This window comes from Equus caballus, chromosome 5, assembly GCF_041296265.1.
Source record: "Equus caballus isolate H_3958 breed thoroughbred chromosome 5, TB-T2T, whole genome shotgun sequence".
Taxonomy (NCBI): domain Eukaryota; kingdom Metazoa; phylum Chordata; class Mammalia; order Perissodactyla; family Equidae; genus Equus; species Equus caballus.
Window position 1 is genome coordinate 4,149,468 of NC_091688.1, and position 21,965 is coordinate 4,171,432.

General features: G+C 47.6%; 1 protein-coding gene across 2 annotated transcripts; it reads right to left on the bottom strand.

The window, feature by feature from the left end:
• Positions 1-235: 235 nt before the first annotated feature.
• Positions 236-10,162, bottom strand: CREG1 (cellular repressor of E1A stimulated genes 1). Of its 2 annotated transcripts, XM_023640485.2 has the most exons (4): positions 9,732-10,162; positions 6,387-6,506; positions 4,720-4,904; positions 236-1,547 (listed from the first exon to the last, which is right to left on the bottom strand). In XM_023640485.2, exons 1-4 carry the CDS (start codon positions 10,083-10,085, stop codon positions 1,544-1,546), a joined length of 663 nt encoding a protein of 220 aa, XP_023496253.1. In that variant the 5' UTR covers positions 10,086-10,162; the 3' UTR covers positions 236-1,543. The 2 variants fall into 2 exon arrangements, with proteins under 2 accessions (XP_023496253.1, XP_023496254.1); XM_023640486.2 differs by lacking the exon at positions 236-1,547 and having other exon boundaries at positions 4,716-4,904; positions 9,732-10,144.
• Positions 10,163-21,965: the final 11,803 nt, after the last annotated feature.

A 21,965-nucleotide genomic window follows, 5' to 3' on the forward strand; every position in this document is an offset into this window, starting at 1 on the left:
CCAGGCCCTGGGGTGAGACCCTTATGAAGGCTGCATTCTGGCCAGCCCCCAAATTTGGGGACATAATGAGCTGCTTACCAATAGGAAAGAGTCGAGATATTCACTTCAAGCTTTGAAGCAGTCAGTGGTTGATTTATGAGCAGGCTAAAATAACACAAAAGGGTTCTGACCATAGACAAGGAAACGAAGTGTAATAAACATTAACATCTACATTTAAGAAAATAAATCCAACACGTTTCATTAAAATAATGCTTTTAATTATTGGTGCTTTAAATACTGAACCCATTTTACCAAGTTTGACATAAATCATTTTTCTTAAACACAAGCTGTTTGCTGGATTCCAGGTAAGTTCATTTTATAGTTACAAGCATGATTCATGATTCATATTCAACTTCCTTTCTCTTAGCCATTTGAAGACTCAGCGGCTTGATTCACAACACCTCTTTACAAGGAAGCTCACCTTCTGAAATCAAGCATGTCAGTAGTAAAACTGAATAGTTTCTTCTCTTCTGAAGAAATGTGATTTTTTTTAAAAAAATGTCATGTTACCTTCCCTTTGATCACCTGATTTAAGTAGTCACAGCGTTAGGAGCAATTTAGGGACTCAGAGCAGTTGAGGAAGCCTAGGTCACTGCTGAGGCAGCATTATTAACACAGCCATGGGGGGGGGGGGGGCGGCGTTTGACTCCAGCTGAGGTGACGCATGTCTGGGTTAACTCTGCTTATCAAAGAACGAGAAACAACTTACACACAGAACACCCTCCTGCCTTCTTTTTCTTTTGCAATCCCATTTTGGGGCAAAAGAATAATAATAATGTGTACGTGTGTATGATTGTGTGTTTGGGTGGAAGAAACAAATTATACAGTCTCCACTTAGGTGGGGAAATCAAATTCAGGAAAAGTTTCATGAACTTTTTTTTATTCTAGGTAATTATTGCCCCAGATTTGAAAACTTAAAAAAAAGAAACAAAGTTCTTTAATAGTTTTGCCCTGTGTTGGATCAACAATACCCAGGACTGTCAGATGTGAATGGGCCACAAGTAGGCAGCCCCATTTGGGTTTCATGTCTTGGCAAGATTTATTCGGGCACTTACAACAGGAGCCCACCCCTTTGCAGGCTCAGGGCAGCCGGGGTGAGCGACGCCCTCCCCCAGGACAGTGGCTTCCAGGGACCCATACACACCCTCAAGCACCTTCAAATGCCAGCGGGCAGTCCAGCCTGGGGCCTGCCCCTCTTCAAGGAGCACCGCTGGGAAACTATTCGGAATCGATGGGACAGAATTTCTTTGATCATAATAAAAGACATGTCTCTAAGAAAATGGCTTCAAAATATGAACAAAATATCTAGCAACCACATCTTCCAAGAAATCCAGTAACAGGGCCACCTATTCCTGTAAAGAAGCAAGCAAGCAAACAAACCAGCATGTGAAAGACAAGTGGCTAATCTTCCAGGATCCTTCCAGAGAGAAACATTAAGCCCTTCAAGTCTGATGAGCCACCCCAAGCAACCTCACACATGTGGTTAAATTCTCCATATTCTGCTTCACCTAGAGAAGGGAAGAGAGAGGAGAAAGAATTAGTTCATTCAACTCGGCTGACAAATCTTAAAAGTAAATTCATTCTAGGGAAAGACTAGAGAAACTTCTGATCTAAAAGTTTAAGATTTTGAGTTAATTTCAGCCACTTTAATGTACTGAAGGATCACCCGAGTGGTTAAATGCAGATTCCTGAGTTCTGGGATCAACAGGTTTAGGGCTGGGCCTAGGAATCTTCATTTTGGCCAGCACCCCTCCTCTCCAAGCATGGCGCTGACACTTTAGTAAATGCTGCTGTGGTTATCTCATTCAGGGCTATCCGAAGGTTTAAAGGACAAAAGCTGCTGAGAGCAGACGGGGTCCTGAGCTTTAGGGCAAAAGAGCAGCAGTTAGCCAGTGCCTGACCACCCTGAGTCCAGCTGGGCAGGTGCCCTTGACCCCAGCTATCAGGAAATCCTTCTCCAGGTAAAGGAGACGGAGCAAGTTTGTAATCCGTGACCTCTCGTCACCTCTGTCCTTGCTAGGCAACACGTGGGCACCGCAGAAGAGACGAGGCCTGGTGCAAACACTCTGCTGCTCAGACCCCACAGCGATAGGAGGCAGCTGCTCACACTTAGGAGAACTGTTTACTCAAGGATGTCAGCAAATTCTCCACGTAAACATTTTAACCTGCCACTCAGCATGCAAATATGTTTGTGGGGTCTTGACCCAACAGTCCAGTGAGGTGAACCACATTCAGCTGGCCCCACAGGACCCCTACCAAGCAGCACTTGTGTTGAAGCTTCTGAACAGACCCCATCTGAGTGGATGCAGAGGCTTTATGGCATCTGTAGAAAGACCATCTTCCGGATCTAACCTGGGTGGGCGGGGCAAGGTGGCTGCCATTTGGGGAAGCCCCAGAATGCTTGTGAGGCCCCTGGGAGCACTCCCCAAGAACGTACAGGCCTCAGCCCTCTCAGACACCATTGTGACACTGCACGGGCTATTACACAGCTCTGGCGGCCCATCGCGGGGTGGGATGGTGGGGGCCCACTCCTGGCCTCTGAAACAGACAGGTAGCACGCAGAGGCCCGTGCTCAGAAACATCAGCCTGAAGGCACTGCCCGTTCCTGGGATTCTGGAGTCCTGCCTCAGAAGGGGTCACACAGTGGACAAGGAGAAAATGCTCCCTCTTATCTCTGAGCTGCAGAAAAGGCTCACTCGTCTGTGTAATAAAGTGGGAGCCTCAAATTTATCTATTTTATTCACTTATTCAGCATGGAGACTTATGGGAATTTTTACTTTGCTATTAAAGTAAGCATTGCCCTTGGGCATGTTATTTATACAGAGAAACTATACGTCAGAGATTGTCACGTCCCGTGAAAGTGAACTTTCACCTCCGACAGCGGGCTTGTCATCATACTGGCCATCCTCCTTGATAATTTGCTGCCCAGTCATAACGTTGTAATTGCTACTTCCACATTCCCATAAAGGAAGGTGGCCCTGCCAGCCCAGAGACAATGACTGGCCCACGCCTCTCTCCTGCATGCACAGCAGCAAAATGAACACCAGGACTGCTGGATTCTTTACTCAAACAAGAAGTTGAGAACCTTTGTCTCAAATTATCTGCTGTACAAGTAGCCAGTATTTACTAAACAGCTGCTCTATGCCATGCACTGAACTAGGCCACGTTCAGGATAAAAAATAAACACAAAACCTGAACTTTGCTGTGAAGAAATTTAGAGTCCTGGTGGGGAGTCAATAGTTCAACATGGAACTGTCCTACAATAGAATAAGACGATAAATAAATGCTAAGAATTTAAGCCCTAAAAGGAGCTACAGCCTATAAGTCTAGCTGAGCATCAGCGCCCTAAGCTCCACAAACAGCAGTCGGTCGTTACAAGCAGGAAGCACATTATAAACGACACTGGATCAGAAGGCCCCCGGCTGCCAGTGGGGTAATGGGGGGGGGGGATTGGGGGGGCAGATCGTCATGGTAACAAGCCAGGTGAAGGCTCTGGGGCCAGGACGCCAGAATTTGGATCCCAGCACCATCCCTCACTGGCTGCCTGACTTCAGGCAAGTTTCTCACTTTTCTGTTCATCAGCTCTCAGTCCTACACACAAGGAAAATCATCCCCTAAGTGGGACGGGTGTGGAGAGAATTCAAGGAGTTAACACGTGTAAAGCACCCAGTGTAGCAGCCAGCCAGCCAGCAACACCCAATGCTGCTGTCAGTGTTGTTACCACCGCCGGCTCAGCCTCGAGGATGTCAGAGAGGCCAGTTACCTGTGTCACCGGGAAAAGCACCAGTCCCTGTACTCCTTCACTTCAACCCTGACCTTCTTGCAAGGCATCGGAAGACATCCTTCTTCCCTGTCCTTTTCCCAGTTCTGTCCTCCTTCATTCTCTCCCATTGGCCCCACCGGTGTCAACCGCCCCCCTCCATGTGTCCACTTCCTGGTGGGATAAGCCACACAGCCCCACAGGCACTCACAGGGCTGGGGGCTGAAGGGGATGGGGCCACATGCTCAGACTCAGCTGTGGATCATTCATAGTCCAGAAGCAACCAAGACTGATTCTCGTGAGAAAATGCCATCATGGGGCAGAACTGGGCTCCATCCAGGGCCCCACAAGCAAAGTCTCAACACAGGACCTCAACCTGGCGTCCAAGCCTGCAGATAGAGTTCAGGGGGTCTGTGATGGAAGAAAACGTTTTCCTTTTCATTTAGCTCTAACTGAAATTTATCATTTCCTTCAATGATGAATGTAGGCAATACACCAAAGCTGTGATAGCACTGTGACTGTCACCAACAGAAATAGAGAAACTGTGGATGCTTTCATATCACAAGAAGTCATCAAAGATCTCTTACAATACTGTTTTCAGTCCTCACTACTCTGAAAGTAAAGCTATACACTCACCACTAGACCTTAGCATTCAACGTGTGCGTTAAAAAGCCGACATATTACTAGACCACACATTAAAAAAATATTTTTATCAATGTATTTCAATATAGCTGGTCTCCTTTGTAATCCTATGTATTTCGTGCATTTAAAAAATGTTATTCTGAGGGTGGTTGTAGGCATTACCAGCCTGCCAAAGGGGCCCACAGTGCATGCAATGGTTAAGACCCCCTTTGCTTAAGAAGGTTGAGGACAACCAAGGGCTGGAATATTAGAAAGGTGGAAGACGCGTAAATACTTACTGAAATGTGACGTTGTAATATTCTTCAGGCGTCACTATTTTTGGTCCCCCAAAGAAGTCCAGGACCCAGATATTGGTTATGTTCAACTTAGCGAAGAACCAATTATGGCTGGAAGGCCAGGTTTTCATCTCAGGGTGTCGAATGAATAATGAACGCTTTGCAAAGTCCACTTCTGTTTCATTCACCTAAAGGACATATGTAAGATAAACATTCTCACGGCAGTGACGTTTTGTTTTCTCAAATCCTAAAGAGTTTATACAATTATAAATGTTGATTTAAAATTTTTATTCCTTAAAAAATTGAAATATAATTGACATAAAACATTGTATTAATTTTTGGTGCACAACATAATGATTTGATATGTGTATACATTATGAAATCATTACCAGAATAAGTTTAGTTAACATCCATCACATCAGTTAAAAATTCTCTATTTTTTTTCTTGTGAGGAGAACTTTTAAGATCTACTATAAATCCTGATCTCAAACTTAAGGTTTCAAGAGCAAAGAAAGGAAGCTGGAAGAAATGCAGAGAACAATGAAGATTTCAAATGTGAATGATAACAGACGTAATGAAGTGGGAAACCGTCGGTACCAATTTTCATCGTTGCACAGTAATTTTGGCACAAGATACTATAATAAAATGTTACTGGTGCTTACGCCATATAACATTGGCACATTTATCCCATAACCAGCACACGTGAAAGACGCAGATGCGTGCACACAACGGAAGGAAGTCTTCAGAAGCACCATGGAAATCAGGAGCACTTGCCGCCCGTCCTCCTTTCTCCTGCCGTGGACACTCAGCGAGAGATGTGTCCACACAGACCTTCCAGACCATGAATAAAACTTGTCTGAGCATTCACGATTGACAAGGTCAGAAACCACATCTGCTGGCCTGCAGTGAGATCAGTGCTCGTGAAACCTTGCCCTCTGCCCTGCCCATGGTTTTACTGAACCTCCTCCCTCCTGCACTCATCCGAACTGTCTAAACGAACTTCCAGAATTTAGACCGGACACTTTCCTTCTAGTCTCCCTAGGACGCTCTCGGCTCTCAGCCACTGTCCACATACAGAGGCGAGGAAGCCAAACACGGGAAATACCCCACAGCCTAAAACAAGGCGGGGAGCGGTGAGCTTTGCCTGAGCAGACGTTCCTTATACAGACACTTCACAGCTGTTACATCTGTGTGCCTTCAAAAAATAGCTCATTCTGGGGCCAGCCCGGTGGCACAGCGGTTAAGTGCGCACGCTCTGCTTCGGCGGCCCGGGGTATGCCAGTTTGGATCCCGGGTACAGACGTGGCACCACTTGGCAAGCCATGCTGTGGCAGGCATCCCACATATAAAGTAGAGGAAGATGGGCATGGATGTTCACTCAGAGCCAGTCTTCCTCAGCAAAAAGAGGAGGACTGGCAGATGTTAGCTCAGGGCTAATCTTCCTCAAAAAAAAGAGTTCATTTTCCTCATAGATATCTTACTGAACACTTAAATGAAAGCAACTGATTAAAACATTGAGTTTTCATGAAATTATACACTAGAACGTATTCCACCTCTGTATCTCAAGCATAAATCAATTTTATGTTATTCTCAAAATCTCTCTTCCTTCGTTGTTGATAATATGATGCTCTTCTAACACCAGCCTCTGCTCCTGTGGGATCACCATTTACCTTGGTAACAGTTCCTGCCAGTATTATGTGAGCACAGAGGGGACTCTGGGGATCATATCCATGTTTCCTGCAGAAGTCAGTCTGTGCCAAAGACATGGTCAGTGTAGCATGCGGATTCTCCTGTAGAGAGAAAACGAAGACCCTCTCATGTGAAACATTGTCTCTGGAGAGCTAATACATTTCACCAGCTGCATACACACCGTCCCCAGAGCTTGACCATTCTTCCGTCACACAATGAATTACAAACCACCACCTTCCACTCAGGAAAATCACTACTTGGACGAAAGACTGATCCTGACCCTCTCTCCAAAAGTGGGGGAGGGGTCATATTTAAAATGAACTGACTCAGTAAGAATTATTTTTAACACTTTTTTCCCCTTAAATTCTTAATTTGTCCCATATTCACCAGAGGAAATATAATTATAGTACCACCCAAACACAAGGCTGGGCTATGGCCTTCACTGAAAGATGTAAAGGTTAGACTCTAATGTGGAAGTAGCGCATAAAAATACCACAGTTGCTCAACTGGCTAATTGTACAATTTAAGCAAGAAATAGCTGACTCATGCTTCTTGGTTATCTTATGCTAGCAGAAATTGTCATGTGATTTCAAAATGGGAGAAGTAGCTCACTCCTGCTCCAGCAACAAGAGAAGAATTGTTGGACTCAAACAGTGAAGCAAGCAAAATTTCTCATTCTTTCTTATTCAGAAATCAGCTCCATAAAAGGCACCGTTGACAGATTACAGCAAAATCCACACGTTGCATTGAGCACTTTAAACTCCAAATGTCTTGTGTGGGAAATTTTGCCCTTTCACAGTGACCCATCAAAATAGTGCCATAAAGAGATCTCCTTGAAATCCTTTAGCCAAATATTTGCTGTCTATAAACTATTAGGCAAAGCGTCTACAGAAGACTAAAAAAAAAAGGGAGAGTGGGATTCAGCTAAGGTCTCTCCCTTCTCTGAGTTTATAACCTGATTGAAAAGTCAGACATAAACAAAACTTAACACAAAACAAAGACAGAGAAGAGGTCAAAAGGCAGTGCATAACTAACTGCCAAGTGAGTGGTACAGTTAAATGTATTCGAAGCTCGGTGTTAGGAGCTGTCAGCATAGCCTGGAGTGATGTGGAAACTACGGGAGCCTTACAAGATATTCAGAATCAGGACAGGAGTGGGAGGTTGTATTATAGTTGTATATACAACTATAGGTTGTATAGGGGAAAGTCTAAGACAGGACTGTGAGTAGTGAGAAACCCAACGTGCTTGAAAGAGAGGCTTTCTGAGGGGAGGGAGGAGGAGGGCAGAGTTAGGGTAACTCAACTCCAAGCTCAGGAGTCAAGACTACTTTGTAGGCTGGCGTCCGTCAGGGCTTTCCAAGAACAGCCGCCTGGAGAGCTCGTTAAAATGCTGATTTCTGGCTCCACTACCAACCCAGGTACCTGCATTTTAAACAAACACCCCGGGTGAATCTTACGCAGCTGTAAGCAGTGGATGCTGTTAAAGGTTTCAGGCAGAGGGCAATGCTGAGTGGCATTTTGTTCATGTAAATCTGGTGGGCAGGGTGGACAGGGGCAGACAGGGAAAAGACACAGGTCAGAAGGAGGAGAAAAAGTGGACGGTATTAACCAACCTTGACTGGTTGATTGATGGAATCAGTCAGACTAATTCTGATGTGGCCAAGCCTTTTCGATGCCATCATGGAAACTACAAGTCCTGGGTAGGTTCCTTACCACTGCCTCTTTCTAGAGATGTCAAGGACCTGGGCTGGAGTTCTACCTGACAGCCATGAGCTGGCTAGCCACAGCTGAGTCCCTGCACCTGAGTCTTAGTTTCCTCATTCCTACAGTGGGGATAATAATATGGGCACAAGTTTAAATTAAATATAATCGTTGTATGGAAGTGGTTCTCAATCCCCCCCCCCACCCCCCCATTAGAAGCCTCAAGGAGGGATTCCGGCAGTTGGGGGTTGTTTTTTATTGAATGCGTTTTTAATAAAGTGCCTTGGCATTGCCTTTTTTTTTTTTTTTTTTTTAGGAAGATTAGCCCTGAGTTAACTACTGCCAATCTTCCTCTTTTTTCTGAGGAAGCCTGGCCCTGAGCTAACATCTGTGCCCATCTTCCTCTACTTCATATGTGGGACGCCTACCACAGCATGGCTTGCCAAGCACTGCCATGTCCACACCCAGGATCCGAACCCCTGAACCCCGGGCTGCCAAAGCAGAACATGGGCACTTAACCGCTGTACCACCGGGCCGGCCCGTTGGCATAGCATTTGTAGGTCTTCCCAGGCGACTGTACTGTGTATGTGCCTTGGCTAAAGGAGGCAGCTGCTTCTGTTTTTGCTCAGCAAATGCAGGCCTCCAGAGCCACAGATCTTCCAATTTTTCAAGAAGTTAGACATTTAGGGTTTTAATTGAAATCTCAGTTTTCAAAGGTTGGTAACTAATTTATTAAAAACAACACAGAACTCTGTGTGGGCCAAAGGAAACTGGTCTGTGGGACATATTCAGTTCAAAGGCAACTGGACCTGGGGTGAAATCCAGTTTGGCCATGGGCTCTGGGCAAGTTCCTTAACCTTCCTAAGCCACAGGTGCTTCTGCAGTAACACCCACCTCAGGGGTTATTTAGGGATGAATGGAAGACATCTGGAAGGTGAAGGGCGGCCTGGCCCACCACAGATGCTTAATCAAGTATCAGTTTCTTTCATCTTTATCCACAATGTTGTACTTTCCCAGTTAACCTCAAAGCTGGGATCTTTCTCCAACGACCCTCCACCAAATCAGGCTCTGTTGGCGCACTGCATGGCTCTCGCCTCCCAAGCTCTGTCTGTGACCCCTCTCTTGGGACAGCAGGGGTTCCACCAGCGAGTTGTAAACCCGAACCTGCCCCAAAAGGAGGGCAGCCTGCCCCAAAAGGAGGGCGAAGGGTGAGGAGGAGATGACCTCCCCTCAGTTCTGCTCCCCGCAGAGGAAACTCACGTGCACAGGAGGCCTAACGACGGCAAAAAGCACTGTCATCGTCCACCACCCTGTATATTACCTTCTTGCTGAGGAGGGGAAAATTAATTCAGAAGGAGGAGTAAGAAATGAAGGATTAAGAAAGAGAAACCCCGAAGCCACGGACACCAAGCGCTTAACTAACTACCCCCCAATCTGTACGTTCTGCAAAACTTTTAATAATAAGAGCCCAGTTAACGAGACGCCGCACTCCGAGACGACTCAGGGGAGGGAGGTCCTCCAGGGCTGGCAAAGAATTCGCACCCGGCGCGTCGCCCAGGGCGCGGGCGACATTCCTGGGACTCAGCTGCCCGCCGGCCGAGGAGGCATGGTTCGGGCCGCGCTCACCTGCAGGTGGCTCACGGCCTGCTGCAGCGGGCTCAGGTACAAGTAGGGCACGCCGCTGCCCGCGCCCGGGGGCCCGTCGCTGAGCGACAGGACGTCGGCGAAGGGCCAGCCGCGCACCGCCTCCTCCGTGGCGACGGTGGCCAGCGCGCCCCAGTCGCAGACGTGCGCCACGAAGCGGGCCACGCGCGCCGCGTCCTCGCGGGGCGGCAGCGGCGGCAGCAGCACGGCGGCGTCCCAGTCCCCGTGGTCCCGGCCGCCCCGGCCCCGCGCCGGCGTCACCAGCAGCGCCACCAGCGCCGGCGCCAGCAGGGCGGCGAGCAGCGCGCGCGCGGAGCCGCGGACACGCCCGGCCATGGCGGTGGCTGCGGCGACAGTCCGGTGCCCGGGGACCCGCAGGCCCCGCGCCCGCCCGCTGGCCGGCCTCCGCCTGCCGAGACGGGCCAATGGGCGGCCGGGACGGAGGGGGCGGCCCCCGGCCAGCCCCGCCCCCTGCCGGACCGGTCGGTCTACCTTCCTCCCGCTGCACCCCGCCGCTCTGGCGGATTGCGAAACGGTCCTCTGGTCGATGTTTGTTCTGACAGATGGAAAAACAGAGGCTTCAAGAAATTAAGCCACTTGCGTAAGTCATAGCACTAGGAGAGGACCAGCCTCTTCACACGCGCACACCCTCCCTTCCTTTAATACCTTGGGATGTGGCTATCTGGCATCTGAGAGGAAATGCTGCATTCTCTACATATGCTCCTCTTTATTCTTTACTCCACTATCCGCACCAAAGAGCAGCCAGGGTCCCAGTGGCCGAAGACAGAAGCCCCAAAGTTTAAGACTTATAAGACGCTGCTCCTGGCCCGGGAGTCTCTCAGACAGACGCTCAGGGGTTGTTGGTCTGCTAGCAGTATTCCATGCACGAATTTCAACTCATCCAAACTGGCTTGGGATCTGTAGGTCATCAGGCTTGGAGTCAATGGTTTCATAAATTTATTGCCCTTACTTACCCCCCTCACCCCATGTATGTAGCTTTTCCTAAGCTGGTGTCTTCCACTCTTTCAGGGGGGCCTCCCCCATTCTCATAGTCTGGGAAGTGGTCAATAGCTCACACCATGCGACCTACAGTCATGATCATCGTAAGCTCTGGTCACATTTCCTCAGAGTGAGTCCTAATCTTTTTGGCCTAGCCTCAAAACCCTGCCCTAATTGTTGTTATAAATGCTGCCTGGTGTAGGAGTTGGTCAGCTTGTGAATCTGGCTCTCCCAGGTGTGTTGATCAACAGAGATGAGCTAACTTCACTCAGCTGCTGTGGGCCAGGCCTGGGAGCAGGTGTGGGCAACAGGTGTGTGAGCCCCAGTCCCGCCTCTCCTTCACCCCGGACTCAGCCTCGCACCTTCAGCCAAGATTCTCTTGCCACTCAGAACTCACCTGTAGAAATAAGACTGTCTACTCTGAATAGGAGCCTGCAGTTCCCTCTGGTGGTCAAAGCGTGTTACACACACTGCTTTCACATTCAGGGAAGGGGAATGAGAACAACCCTTAGTCCAACGTTGCTTCCTTTTCAACAGCTGAGTTTAGAACAGCTTCAAGCTAGCTGGGAAACTAAGTGGGAGAAATTAGAGAGGAGGAAAATCAGGTTTATCATTTTCAAAACAAGTACTGAATGATACCAGCGATGATATCAGTTTCCCTACAGTAACCCCAGCACACATGGGGTTAAAACCAAAAGCACCCATCCCGGTTCCCTGCTTCTTTAGTTACACTCCTGGTAAATATCGATTTCTTTAACCTTCGTATCCCTGAGCTTCACAGATCCGTGAACCTAGTGTTGAGATCAGACCATGGACCTTCCCCTCACACAGTGCGCATAGAAGTTTCAAATTGTTAAAACCCAGGTGGCCTCACACTGAAGTCTTGGCTAATTACGGGTCCTTGAAGTTTATTGCAGGAAAACTGATGTCCAGAGAATATCAAGAAACTAAGTTACCCAGACCCCAACTCCTCGGCTTCCCAGTGCTGGAATCCACCATCCATCACAGAAGCAGACAACCAAGGACACTCACCTGCAGGTTCCCTTACCTTGCCACCCCCTCCCTGCACGTAGACACTTTCCTCTGAATGTGCACTCCTGTCTCCCCACTGACGTCACCCCAAATTAACCTCTTTCCTTGACATAAGCCTGGCCTTCCAGATTTTGTCCCCATCCTGTGCGGTGGGTAAACAAACCTGTGTTTGTGCTCGGTAACATTAATACAAGTAGTTTGGGTGCCTGCCAATTACAAATATTTATCCTTAACCTCTTACGGAAAGAGCACACACAATCCAGATTTGCAGTTCTGGTCTCAGCGCTGCCCCTATGAAGTCATGTGACTGTGAGCTTTCATCTCACCTTTATGGGCCTTGGTTTTCTCATCTAAAATGAGAAGGTGAATTAGATGATTTCTGACACCTCTTCTGGCTCTATGTTCTATTAAAATGCAAAATATGGGCCTTTTGCAAGTTTCAGAATATGAATAATATTTTTTTGCAAGAGGATCAAAAATATTTTTTGTTAACTGCTGTGCCACTTGCTGCTGGCATACGAAATAACAATACGCCCTATCATAGCTCCATGACAAATCAGGTGGCTAGAACGTGGTCTCCTGCATCAGAGCGTGAGAAGGAGGCCTGCAAACCCTCCAGTTTTAGGCACCTCTCCTCAGTGTCTGTCTTTGCACTCACTGTTCCCTATGCCCAAAATGCTCTTCCCTCAGCTATGGGCATGGCTACCTCTCTGCCATCTGGATCTCCACTCAGATGTCACTCCTCAGAGGTGCCTTCCTGGCCACTCTTTCTAAGAGGGCTTCCTCCATTAGTCTCCAGTGGACAATCCTGTTTATTTTTTTCCTGGCAACCATGGTGCTCTGTAACAATCATATTTATTTAGTTATTTGTTGCTTATCTCCCCTGCTAGGATGTAAGCTCCAGGAGAGCAGGAATGTTGTCTATCTTGTCCACCTCTGCATCCCCAATGCACAGAGTATGCACTCAATAAATATTTATTGAATGACTGCCTGACTTAATGAATCATATCTGGTTGAATTCTTTGCACACAGAGTCTTATAAAATCAACAAGAGGAAGTGAGGACGACTGAATGGAAACATTCAAGGATAACAGTGGGTGTTTCAGCTCTTAATTAGCAAAGCCTCCTCATTGGGGTATTGGGGGAAACCCTTAGTAAAGAGTGGCTGTGTCAACCGTCTCAGCTGGACTTTCTGTCTATATTTGAACAGCCTGAGCTGATCCCCACCCACCAAGGGCCCACTGGGAAATAGTGATCTTCTTAACTTGGGTTCGATCCATCCTGTCAAGAACTGACCCTGCGTGCTCCCTCTTTACATGGTGTCACCCTTGCTTATTTGTCTGGGTCACTCCCAGCCCTAGTTTTCACTGGGGTCAGGGGCAGTGGTTTCATTATCTCCATACCCCGGCATGGAGCACAGTGCCAGGTATCTGGCAGCAGCACCCAGTACATGCTGTTCACCAAATGTCTCTCGGTTCACATTGTCTATAGATGGCCCCCAAACCACTTGTTTATCAAACATTTGCTTTTCCATCTCTTTGTAAATTGCTTTCCTCCTCTTTGAAATCCCAAACCTCGGCCTCCAACATCCTCCTTTGTCTTTAGCTAAAGACAGTATTTAAGGTGGTGGCTTCGGCCATTTTGGTGACAGTTTTCCTGGGTCTCTCCCATGTATACATGTTATTAAACTTTGTTTGATTTTCTCCTGTTGTTCTGTCTCATGTCAGTTTAATCCTTAGGCCAGCCAGAAGGACCTAGAGGGTAGAGGAATGGTTCTTTTTCCCCTACAGGTGCCAACCAAGCCCTGGGCACTGAAATAGGTGCTGAGAAATTAGATATTAATTAATAGACATTGTTCCTGTCCTTAAGGGAAACTTCTGCCTAATTAATTCACAAATCCAAAAATTATAATTCAATGCCATCAGCATGATGTGGAGGACTTACAGGAGGCAGAGGAGGTATGGAAGAAAGAACCTCGGCCTACCTCGGGGGAAGGCTTCATATCGGCTGTAATTCTGGAGTTGGAACTTGAAGGATAAACAGAAGCTTGGCAGACAATGAGAAGGTGGGAGAGAGAAGGAAGGGAAGAGGTATATAGAGAGGAAGTGGAATGGACACAGGCGAGGAGACATAATGTGTTGAGAAAAGCAACTGAAAGTTGAAGGGAGTGTGAAGAACCAATGTGGGAGACAGGCATGTCCCACAGGGTGGGGGAAATGTGTTAAGCCAAGAGCTGCACTGGTCTCAGGATCTACTAGGAATGGATCTGCTCCTAAACTCATTCACATGGTTGTTGGTAGGATTCAGTCCCCTTGTGTGTTGTTGGATTGAGAGCCTCAGTTTCTTGCTGGCTGCTGGCTGGAGGCCTCCTTTCATGCCTTGCCACATGGGCCTCTCCATAGGGCGGCTCACATCATGGCAGCTGGCTTCCCTCGAAGCAAGTGAATGAAGGAGAAAGAGAGAGGGCCAGCAAGACGGAAGCCAGAGGCTTTTTGTAACGTTCTAATGATCTCAGAATGATATCCCGTCCCTCAAGAAAAGGAGATTAACATAGAACATGAACACCAGGGCGTGGGAAAGACAGGCAGATGGGATGGGCACAATGACACGGCTTTAGTGTTCAGTTATGAATACAGTTATTGTGAATTCAGAAAAACATCTACAAGTTATGTTTATCTTCCAGTACAGCTCTCTACCCTCCCCTGGTCTCGTGCCTGAGTCTAGAAATGTAACATGATGGAAAGGGGAAGCAGGGACTAAAAAAAACCTCAACCACATAAACTGAAAGTGCATATGGTGGCAATAATGTGAGGCAACAGTGGACCCCAGTGCTGATGATGCCCGGCAGCTGTGGGTAGCACACAGACCTGCAGTGCCTGACACAACGTGCCCTGTGGATGTGGCTCAACTAATGGTTCTGACAAGAGAAGAAGGGCCCTTGTGCGGCTGTGTAGACAGTGGAGGTTGAGCTCATTTGTTTGTGAGCCCGTGTGAGACAACTTGGTGATGGGAGAGGCTTGGAGAGGAATTGAGGTCCCACTGTCGGGGGTGGAGATGAGGGCCATAAACCTAGTGTTACTGTTAATATGACCCATTTCGTCTCCCAGGCAAACAGAAGCTACCTATGCAGGTAAAGCTTTCATTGGAAAGAAGGAGAAACTATTAGCTAGCCAGAGACTGTGAGGTGAAGAGGATGTTGGCATGGTCAGAGGTCTTAAAGCAGCAGCTCTGGACTGCATTCAGCATGGCTGTTTCTTGCACGCCCGCCGATGTTTCTCTACAACCTCCAAAAGAGGCTCAGGCTCGGTGTGAAAATCTTCACTTGTCAAAAGAGTGGATGAGTGGCGTGGGGAAGCGTCGGGGGATGGGGAGTGATGGGGCTGTTAACAGTTTTTCCTAAAAGCAACAAGGAAAATGCAAGCTGAGTAGTGGCTGAGAGAGCGGAATTGTCAAGATAAGCGGCTGCATACGAGGTGCTTATGTCATTTAGATCTCGCTCCACACGCACCGTGTGTCAGAAATGTTTATATGTTTAACGTAACAGGGTTTTGCACAATGGAAAAAGCCACCCTTACTAGATCATGTGCTTTCTTCCCAACAACCACAGGTTTTCATACCAAGGGGGACGATTTCATTTTGGAGGTTAAATTGTGACTGAAGTCACTGTTAGTAACCTAGGTGGCTACTAGAATACCAGGTACAGTAACTAGAATGAATTAAAAGTCTTTTCAAGGCTTTCTCTTATAAATTCCATTCAAGATGTGTGAAAGATCGTAGATAGAACACACCAGAGAAAAACAATTCTCACGTCCCTTAAGTAATTCTAAATTAGACCGTGTTATTTCTTTCCCTACACCCTCCATGGCTACTCATTACACTTACATCCACACTCTGATGTGTGGCCTGCAAGGTCCTACTGAGCTGTTCTGCGCCCGCCTCTCAAACCTTGACCCTGCTCCAGCCACACGTGTCTCCTCGCTGTTCCTCAAATCTCGCAAACCTTTTCCACCTCAGGGGCTGTACACCTGCTCTTCCTTCCTCCAAGAACTTACTTCTCTAACCTCTTCGTGGGCCGGCTTCTCAGCCTCCTCAGCTGTTAAAGATAACTTCATGCAGACTCTCCCTGACTACCTCATCCGAAACGGCCGCCTTGGGTCACCCCCAGCCCCATTGCTCTGCTTTATTTTCCTCCTAGCACTCCCCACGATGAATAATTACATTTGTCCACCCTTTTTGCCAGAACGGAAACTCCATGGGAGAGGACCACCTTGGTCCGTTTGGGCTGCTATAACAAAATACCACAGATTGGGTGGCTTAAAAACAAGAGAAATTTATTGCCCACAGTTCTGGAGGCTAGAAGGCCAAGTGCCAGCATGCTGGGGTAAGGGCCCCCTACAAGGTCAAAGGCTTCTCCCTGTATCTTCACATGGTGCGGGCAAGGGAGCTCTGTGGGATCTCTTCTACAAAAGCACTAATCCCATTCACGAAGCCTCCACCCTTAGGACCTAACCACCTCCCAAAGGCCCTGCCTCTTAATACCATCACATTAGGTTTTAAGATTCTAACACATAATTTTGGGGAGGACATAAACATTCCGACCACAGCAAGGACCTTATCTATTTTGTTCAGTGCTGAATTCCCAAGGTATGGAACACTGCCTGGTCCGTGGCAGGTGCTCGAGCACTGACTGTTGAATGAATTAATAAATGGATGATTAAATCATGGGCAATATTTAAAGTATTTTTGGCTGAGTTTACTTCTATAGTGTGTATAACCTGGAGTACAATTTAAATCACACCACTCCATTCCCGCGCCTCTATCAAAAGAACATATTTCTTCCGTCTTTGTGCCCTTCCATCCCCAATAAGAAGCCCAAGAATTCTGGGTCACTCCTCAAACTAGGGAGCTGATCTTATTACTATTGCCTTGTGCAAAAACAAATAATATAACAGCTAGGAAACCAGAGCCCACCACAGGCTGCATTCAGAGCCTTTATTTTGAGCTGTTGAGGACGTGCAGGATTGCCGGATTGCAGGATCGCTGTTGCAAACAGCAGCCCGGTGCTGGAGTGCAGACGTGTCTGGAAGCTCCCCCTCCCCCGGATCGTTTCTCAGGATGCAGGATGAGAGGATGCCTTCTCCCGTGGTGGTGCCCTAAACTGTGGTCACTCTGTGCCTCTGTGGTTCTGAGCTCCTCAGTGACAGTTCCCCATTACACAACCTTCTCAGTGTCATCAACATGGTGAATACTAAGCTCCACGTGCTCAGCACAGTCCTAAACACTTTCATGGACCATCTCATTTAATCTCCGCATCAACCCTGTAAGATAAACTACAGGTTCCCAATCTCATATCTTCATTTCCAAAATCCAAAACAGAAAGTTTCTCTAAGTCATTTGGCAGCAAACCTTGCCTCGGGGAGGTTCCTTCTGGTTTTTATCCACCCTGCTTACTGTGAGCGTCCCTGTGTTTCCCTGCAGAATTCTGAATGTTGTGGAGGAAAAGTACCCGGAACACCATCAGCTTAAGCCTTGGTTCTAGAATTCCAGCATGAGAAGCCCCTGAAAGGAGCATCTGCCTTGGCGGAGACGGACTCTTTACCAGGGGGTCAGGCCAGTTTAGCAAGTTTCAGGAACAGTCGGACAAAGATGAGTTCCGGAAGAGGGAGGAATTCTTGTGCATCAGCAGCCACGGTTCAGGCAATTTGGATTTCATCAGGAGGGGTGGGGAGGAACAGTTAGGGGCAGAGCTGTGTGTAAGAGGGGGTGGAAGGAGCAGCTGTGGAGCACAAGGACTCCAAGGGCCTCTGCGGAAACGGCCCATCCTCAGTGCCTCTCACAGTCCATTGCTTATTGAGTACAGCTCCAGACCCCTGGGGCACTGCGTGATATGTAGAATAGACACTTATGGGCAGCTTATTACTTTCTTAGATCTGAACGACTATGAATTCCGAGACACATCTGGTCCAAAGTTTCTTGGTTAAGGACTGTGAGCTCTTTTTATCAGCCCCGTCTTACAGCTGAGGACACTGAGGCCCATGGGCGTTAAGGAACTGGCCCCAGGTCTATCACTTAGTGAGCAGACGAACAGACAACCTGTTTTCTGCAAGTCACCCTCAGGTGCCAGAGCAGCCAGATCAGAAGGGCTGTGCAGCTGGAGTTAGGCGCTGTGCCGGGAGCTGCCAGCCTCAGGACCTCGATACCCTGCCCCGGGCGGAGGCAGAGGCACTGCCTCTCCCCTTCCTGAGGTCAAGGATGAGCAGGGAGAGCCCACCCTGACATGTCCACGTTTCTTGCTGCTCCAAGAGTTGAGGAGGAAGCCTGTGGTTATTTTCCTCTCTATTTCCTCCATGACAGACTTTCTTGGCCATTGGGACTTAAGAAGAAGCTTATTATTTGCCCTCTGCCCCTGGTTCCTGGCACAGAGCTTCTAAAACCCTTGTAAATTCCTGAGTGATTGGAGCATCTTTGTTATAATATTTGATCTCAGACGGACTCCTCTACCCTTTGACCTCCAGGGAGGGAGGAGGGGCTGGAGATTGAGTTAATCACCAATGGTTAATGATTTAATCCATCATGCCTATGTATTGAAACCTCCAGAAAAACCCTCAACAACGGGGTTCGGAGACTTCTGGATTGGTGAATGCATCCATGAGCCTGGAGGGTGACGCACCCCAAACTCCACTGGGGCAGAAGCTCCTGCAGTAAAGACCCTTCTGGGCCTCACCCTATGAACCTCTTCACCTGGCTGCTCGTCTCTATCCTTTATAATAAACCGGTAAACATAAGCGTTTCCCTGAGTTCTGCGAGCTGCTACAGCAGATTTTCAAACTTGAGGAGGGGGTCACGGGAATCCCCAATTTGTAGCCAAGTTGGACAGAAGTGTGGGTAACCCGGGGACCCACTACCTCCAATTGGCATCTGAAGTGGGGGGCAGTCTTGTGGGACTGGACCCCTAACCTGTGGGGTCTGCGCTAACTCTGGATAGTTGGTGTCAGAATCGAATTGTAGGACACCCGGTTGGCGTGTCCGGAGTCGGAGAATCAGTTGATGTGGGAAAACCCCACACATTTGGTGTCAGAATTATTGCGAGTAGAAGAAAGTTTTCCTTTAGCCATTGACCGTAATTTCAGGTGTGTTTTCTTAAAGGATTATTTAGAATAAATAACAAGCCTGAAAGACTTCTTAATGAAAGTAAAAAGAAAAATGCTTAAGGAGGTTACCTGCTCTGGCCAGGCCTTCGAGGTCCCACAGGGAGACAAAGGCATCCATTTCCCGCCGTGGGGCTCCTCGGGCCTCCCATCTATGCGCCGGGCCTCCCGCTACAAGCCTGCTTGAACTCTCAGTAAATCCTCTCAGTACTCCACGGGTAACCTTTTTTAAAACTGAAATGTCACAAAAATTTTAAGTGGGCACCCTCTCAAAAAACAAAACACAGAAACACCTCAGGAAGTGCTCCATAAATCTTTATTTCACTGCACCCTCTTCGCGGAACCTGGTTTTGCTCTAAAAACCATCCAAACCACCCACGTTCATCACACGTAAGCTTCTTATGACCCTCAGTTCCACTTGGACTTCAAGAGATGCAACTTCCTGTTAGGCAGGAGGCAGATATGTGGGTGTGGAGGTAAATTAACCCCCTTCCATCTGGCTGGTCCGATGCCCTGGGGGGCGGTGGGTTATTGACTTATGACCAGGAGAGCAGAGCTCAGGGACAAAGAGCCCAGCAGAACCAGCTCCCAGCCTCGGCCCAGGAGATACGTGCCTGACTTGTCACAACATAATTGAAACAACCACAGAGAACTCATTTCAACACTTTCTTAATAACCCACTGACATTTCTCAAAAAAAATCTACTTCAATTATGATTTTTAAAATGTTAACTGATGACATCCTCAAAGAAACTCGTCAATATTGGAAGTCTGTACTATTCTTTTGAAAATCTGTTAGCAGCAGCCTGGAGAGCCCCATCTCCTTCAGCTTAGTAGGACCACTTTTCCCTGTAATGTTTAAATTAAAAGAGCTCATACACCAGGCTGGGAAACTCAGCATTTCCTCACAGAATAACTGAGGATTCTCAGGGGTTGGTGTTTCTCATAATATTTTTCTGCTAAATTCTTGATGTTGCTTGAAGCTTTCTCCTCTTTTTTGTCCTGAATTAACCCAACCAACACTTGTTCTTTGAGAGGGCATTTTGTGCCAAGTGTTATCATGTACGCTCTGTGTGGTAGGTGTTATGCTGTCCACTCCATATTTCAGGCTGATGGGGTATTCAGGCAGGACTGTGGTTCCCGACCAACTTAGGGTTAGTGGGGCCATGTGACTAGTTCTGGCCAAGAGCTGTCAGTGGAAACGCTATGTCTCACTTCCATGCTGGTCTAAGACCCTCTTTCCCTCTGCCTGGGCAGCTGACAACATTCCAGGTCACGGCAGCCGCGTCCCAGATCCTGAAACAGTGTCGAGCACATCCTCCCTTCCTCGCCTGAGTTGATCTGAAGTAAACACAGTGACCACTGTTATGAGTGGGAAATAGCAATCAAGCTCTGTTGTTTGTAGACAAACAGATGTGAGCGCTGTTACCATAGCATCATTTAGCCTATTTCGACTGATACGCTATCTAATTATAATTCTTACAACAACTCTATAGAGTAGGTATTATTATCTCCATTTTATTGATGTGATTTCCTCAGGTCACAGAGTGGATAAATGGCAGAATCTGTTTTCAAACCCACCTCTGTCTGATCCAATGCCCATGCTCTCCACCCTGTGTTTGTGGTTACATTTATTAAACTTTACTTTCTGATGAGCGTTCTTACAAACTGGTTCATAGCTTTTATGTATTTCTGATTCTGCTGTGCAGTGATACCAATAAAATAGCACCACAGAATTTTTATTATAGAGTATTTCATTTGATCCTCACAACAACCCTGTGTGTTAGGCAGGTTCTTCTGAGCCTCATTTTACAATGACCCCGAAGAAATCTGGAGCCTTAAAGGACTGGCTCTAAGTACCGTGGATACCACGTGACAGAGCCAGTCTGAAATCTGAGCTTCCCGACTTCAGGTGCAGGGCCCTTTCCGTGTTCAGGCTGCCTTTCAAACCAGCTCGTTTTTCTTCAGGGAGTACCGTTTGCTTCACGCTGTAGTTAGTGAAGCAGGAAACAATGATTTCATTCATTCTTTCATTCACTCAACAGATACTCGTGGAGCAGCTCCTATGTGCCAAGCACACTCCTTATGTCAAATCTGTTGGTAAATTCTGGAGGAAGCAGATCAGGAGAAAACAGATGACCAGTTTCTAGGAAGAAGTTTGAAGGTAGGAATGGAGGCAGTGGTGGCCCCGAGCCAGCATGTACCAACTCTTAAGAGCTGATTCCACACAGCTCTTTCTATCTCTGAGGTCAGAGGCCTCATAGTAGCTTGAAATTAGTCGGGAGTATTTACACTATGGAAATTGGCAAATGCCACAAATGAGGGCTTTTTTTTCCCTGGAGAGCTGATTGTTAAATATTTGCTAGCACACTGTTGATGGAGGCTTTTGTGAGTGGCGGCCTGTGTCCCAGCACTGGGGAGTGGAAAATAAAATTGAATGTGCTCCCTGGTCAACCAAGCCCTTTAACCAGAGACGAAACTGCCCAAAGCTTCCATGCTCGATCTGGGAGGAAGGTCTGTTATCTGCTAGGAGGGAGAGACAGAGAAAGCCATCCAGGGAAGAAAGGAGGAATGAGGAATGGTAAATCTTCCTAGCAGCTCGATCCTACTGCCCCCAACCTGCTTCCTCCAGACATGAAAGCTTGAGCATGAGAAGCAAGTTAGCATCAAGAAGCAACATCAATAGCTGAGGTGGCAGAAAGAGAGTATTTTGTCGTCACGGGCAAAATCTCCAGGTGTGGTGTCACGTAGGGGCTGTATCACGTAGATTCTGTGGGCAGCACTGGTGGGACTGGGTACCAAGAAGTTAGGAGTTAGGCGAACAGAATCTAGCACAACCCTGCAGTGAGCTGGAAGTCAAGAGGGCGAAGAAATCAAATTCCTGCTCTCCAGATTAGTGACTCTGGCTTTCCTCTCCATCCTTCCGTGGAAAGTTTGACAATCGTTTCCATGCTGCTAAATCCATGGACACTTTACTTCTCAGAAGCATTCAGCACAGCTGACCACTCCATTGTCCTCCAAACAGTCTCTTCCCTTGA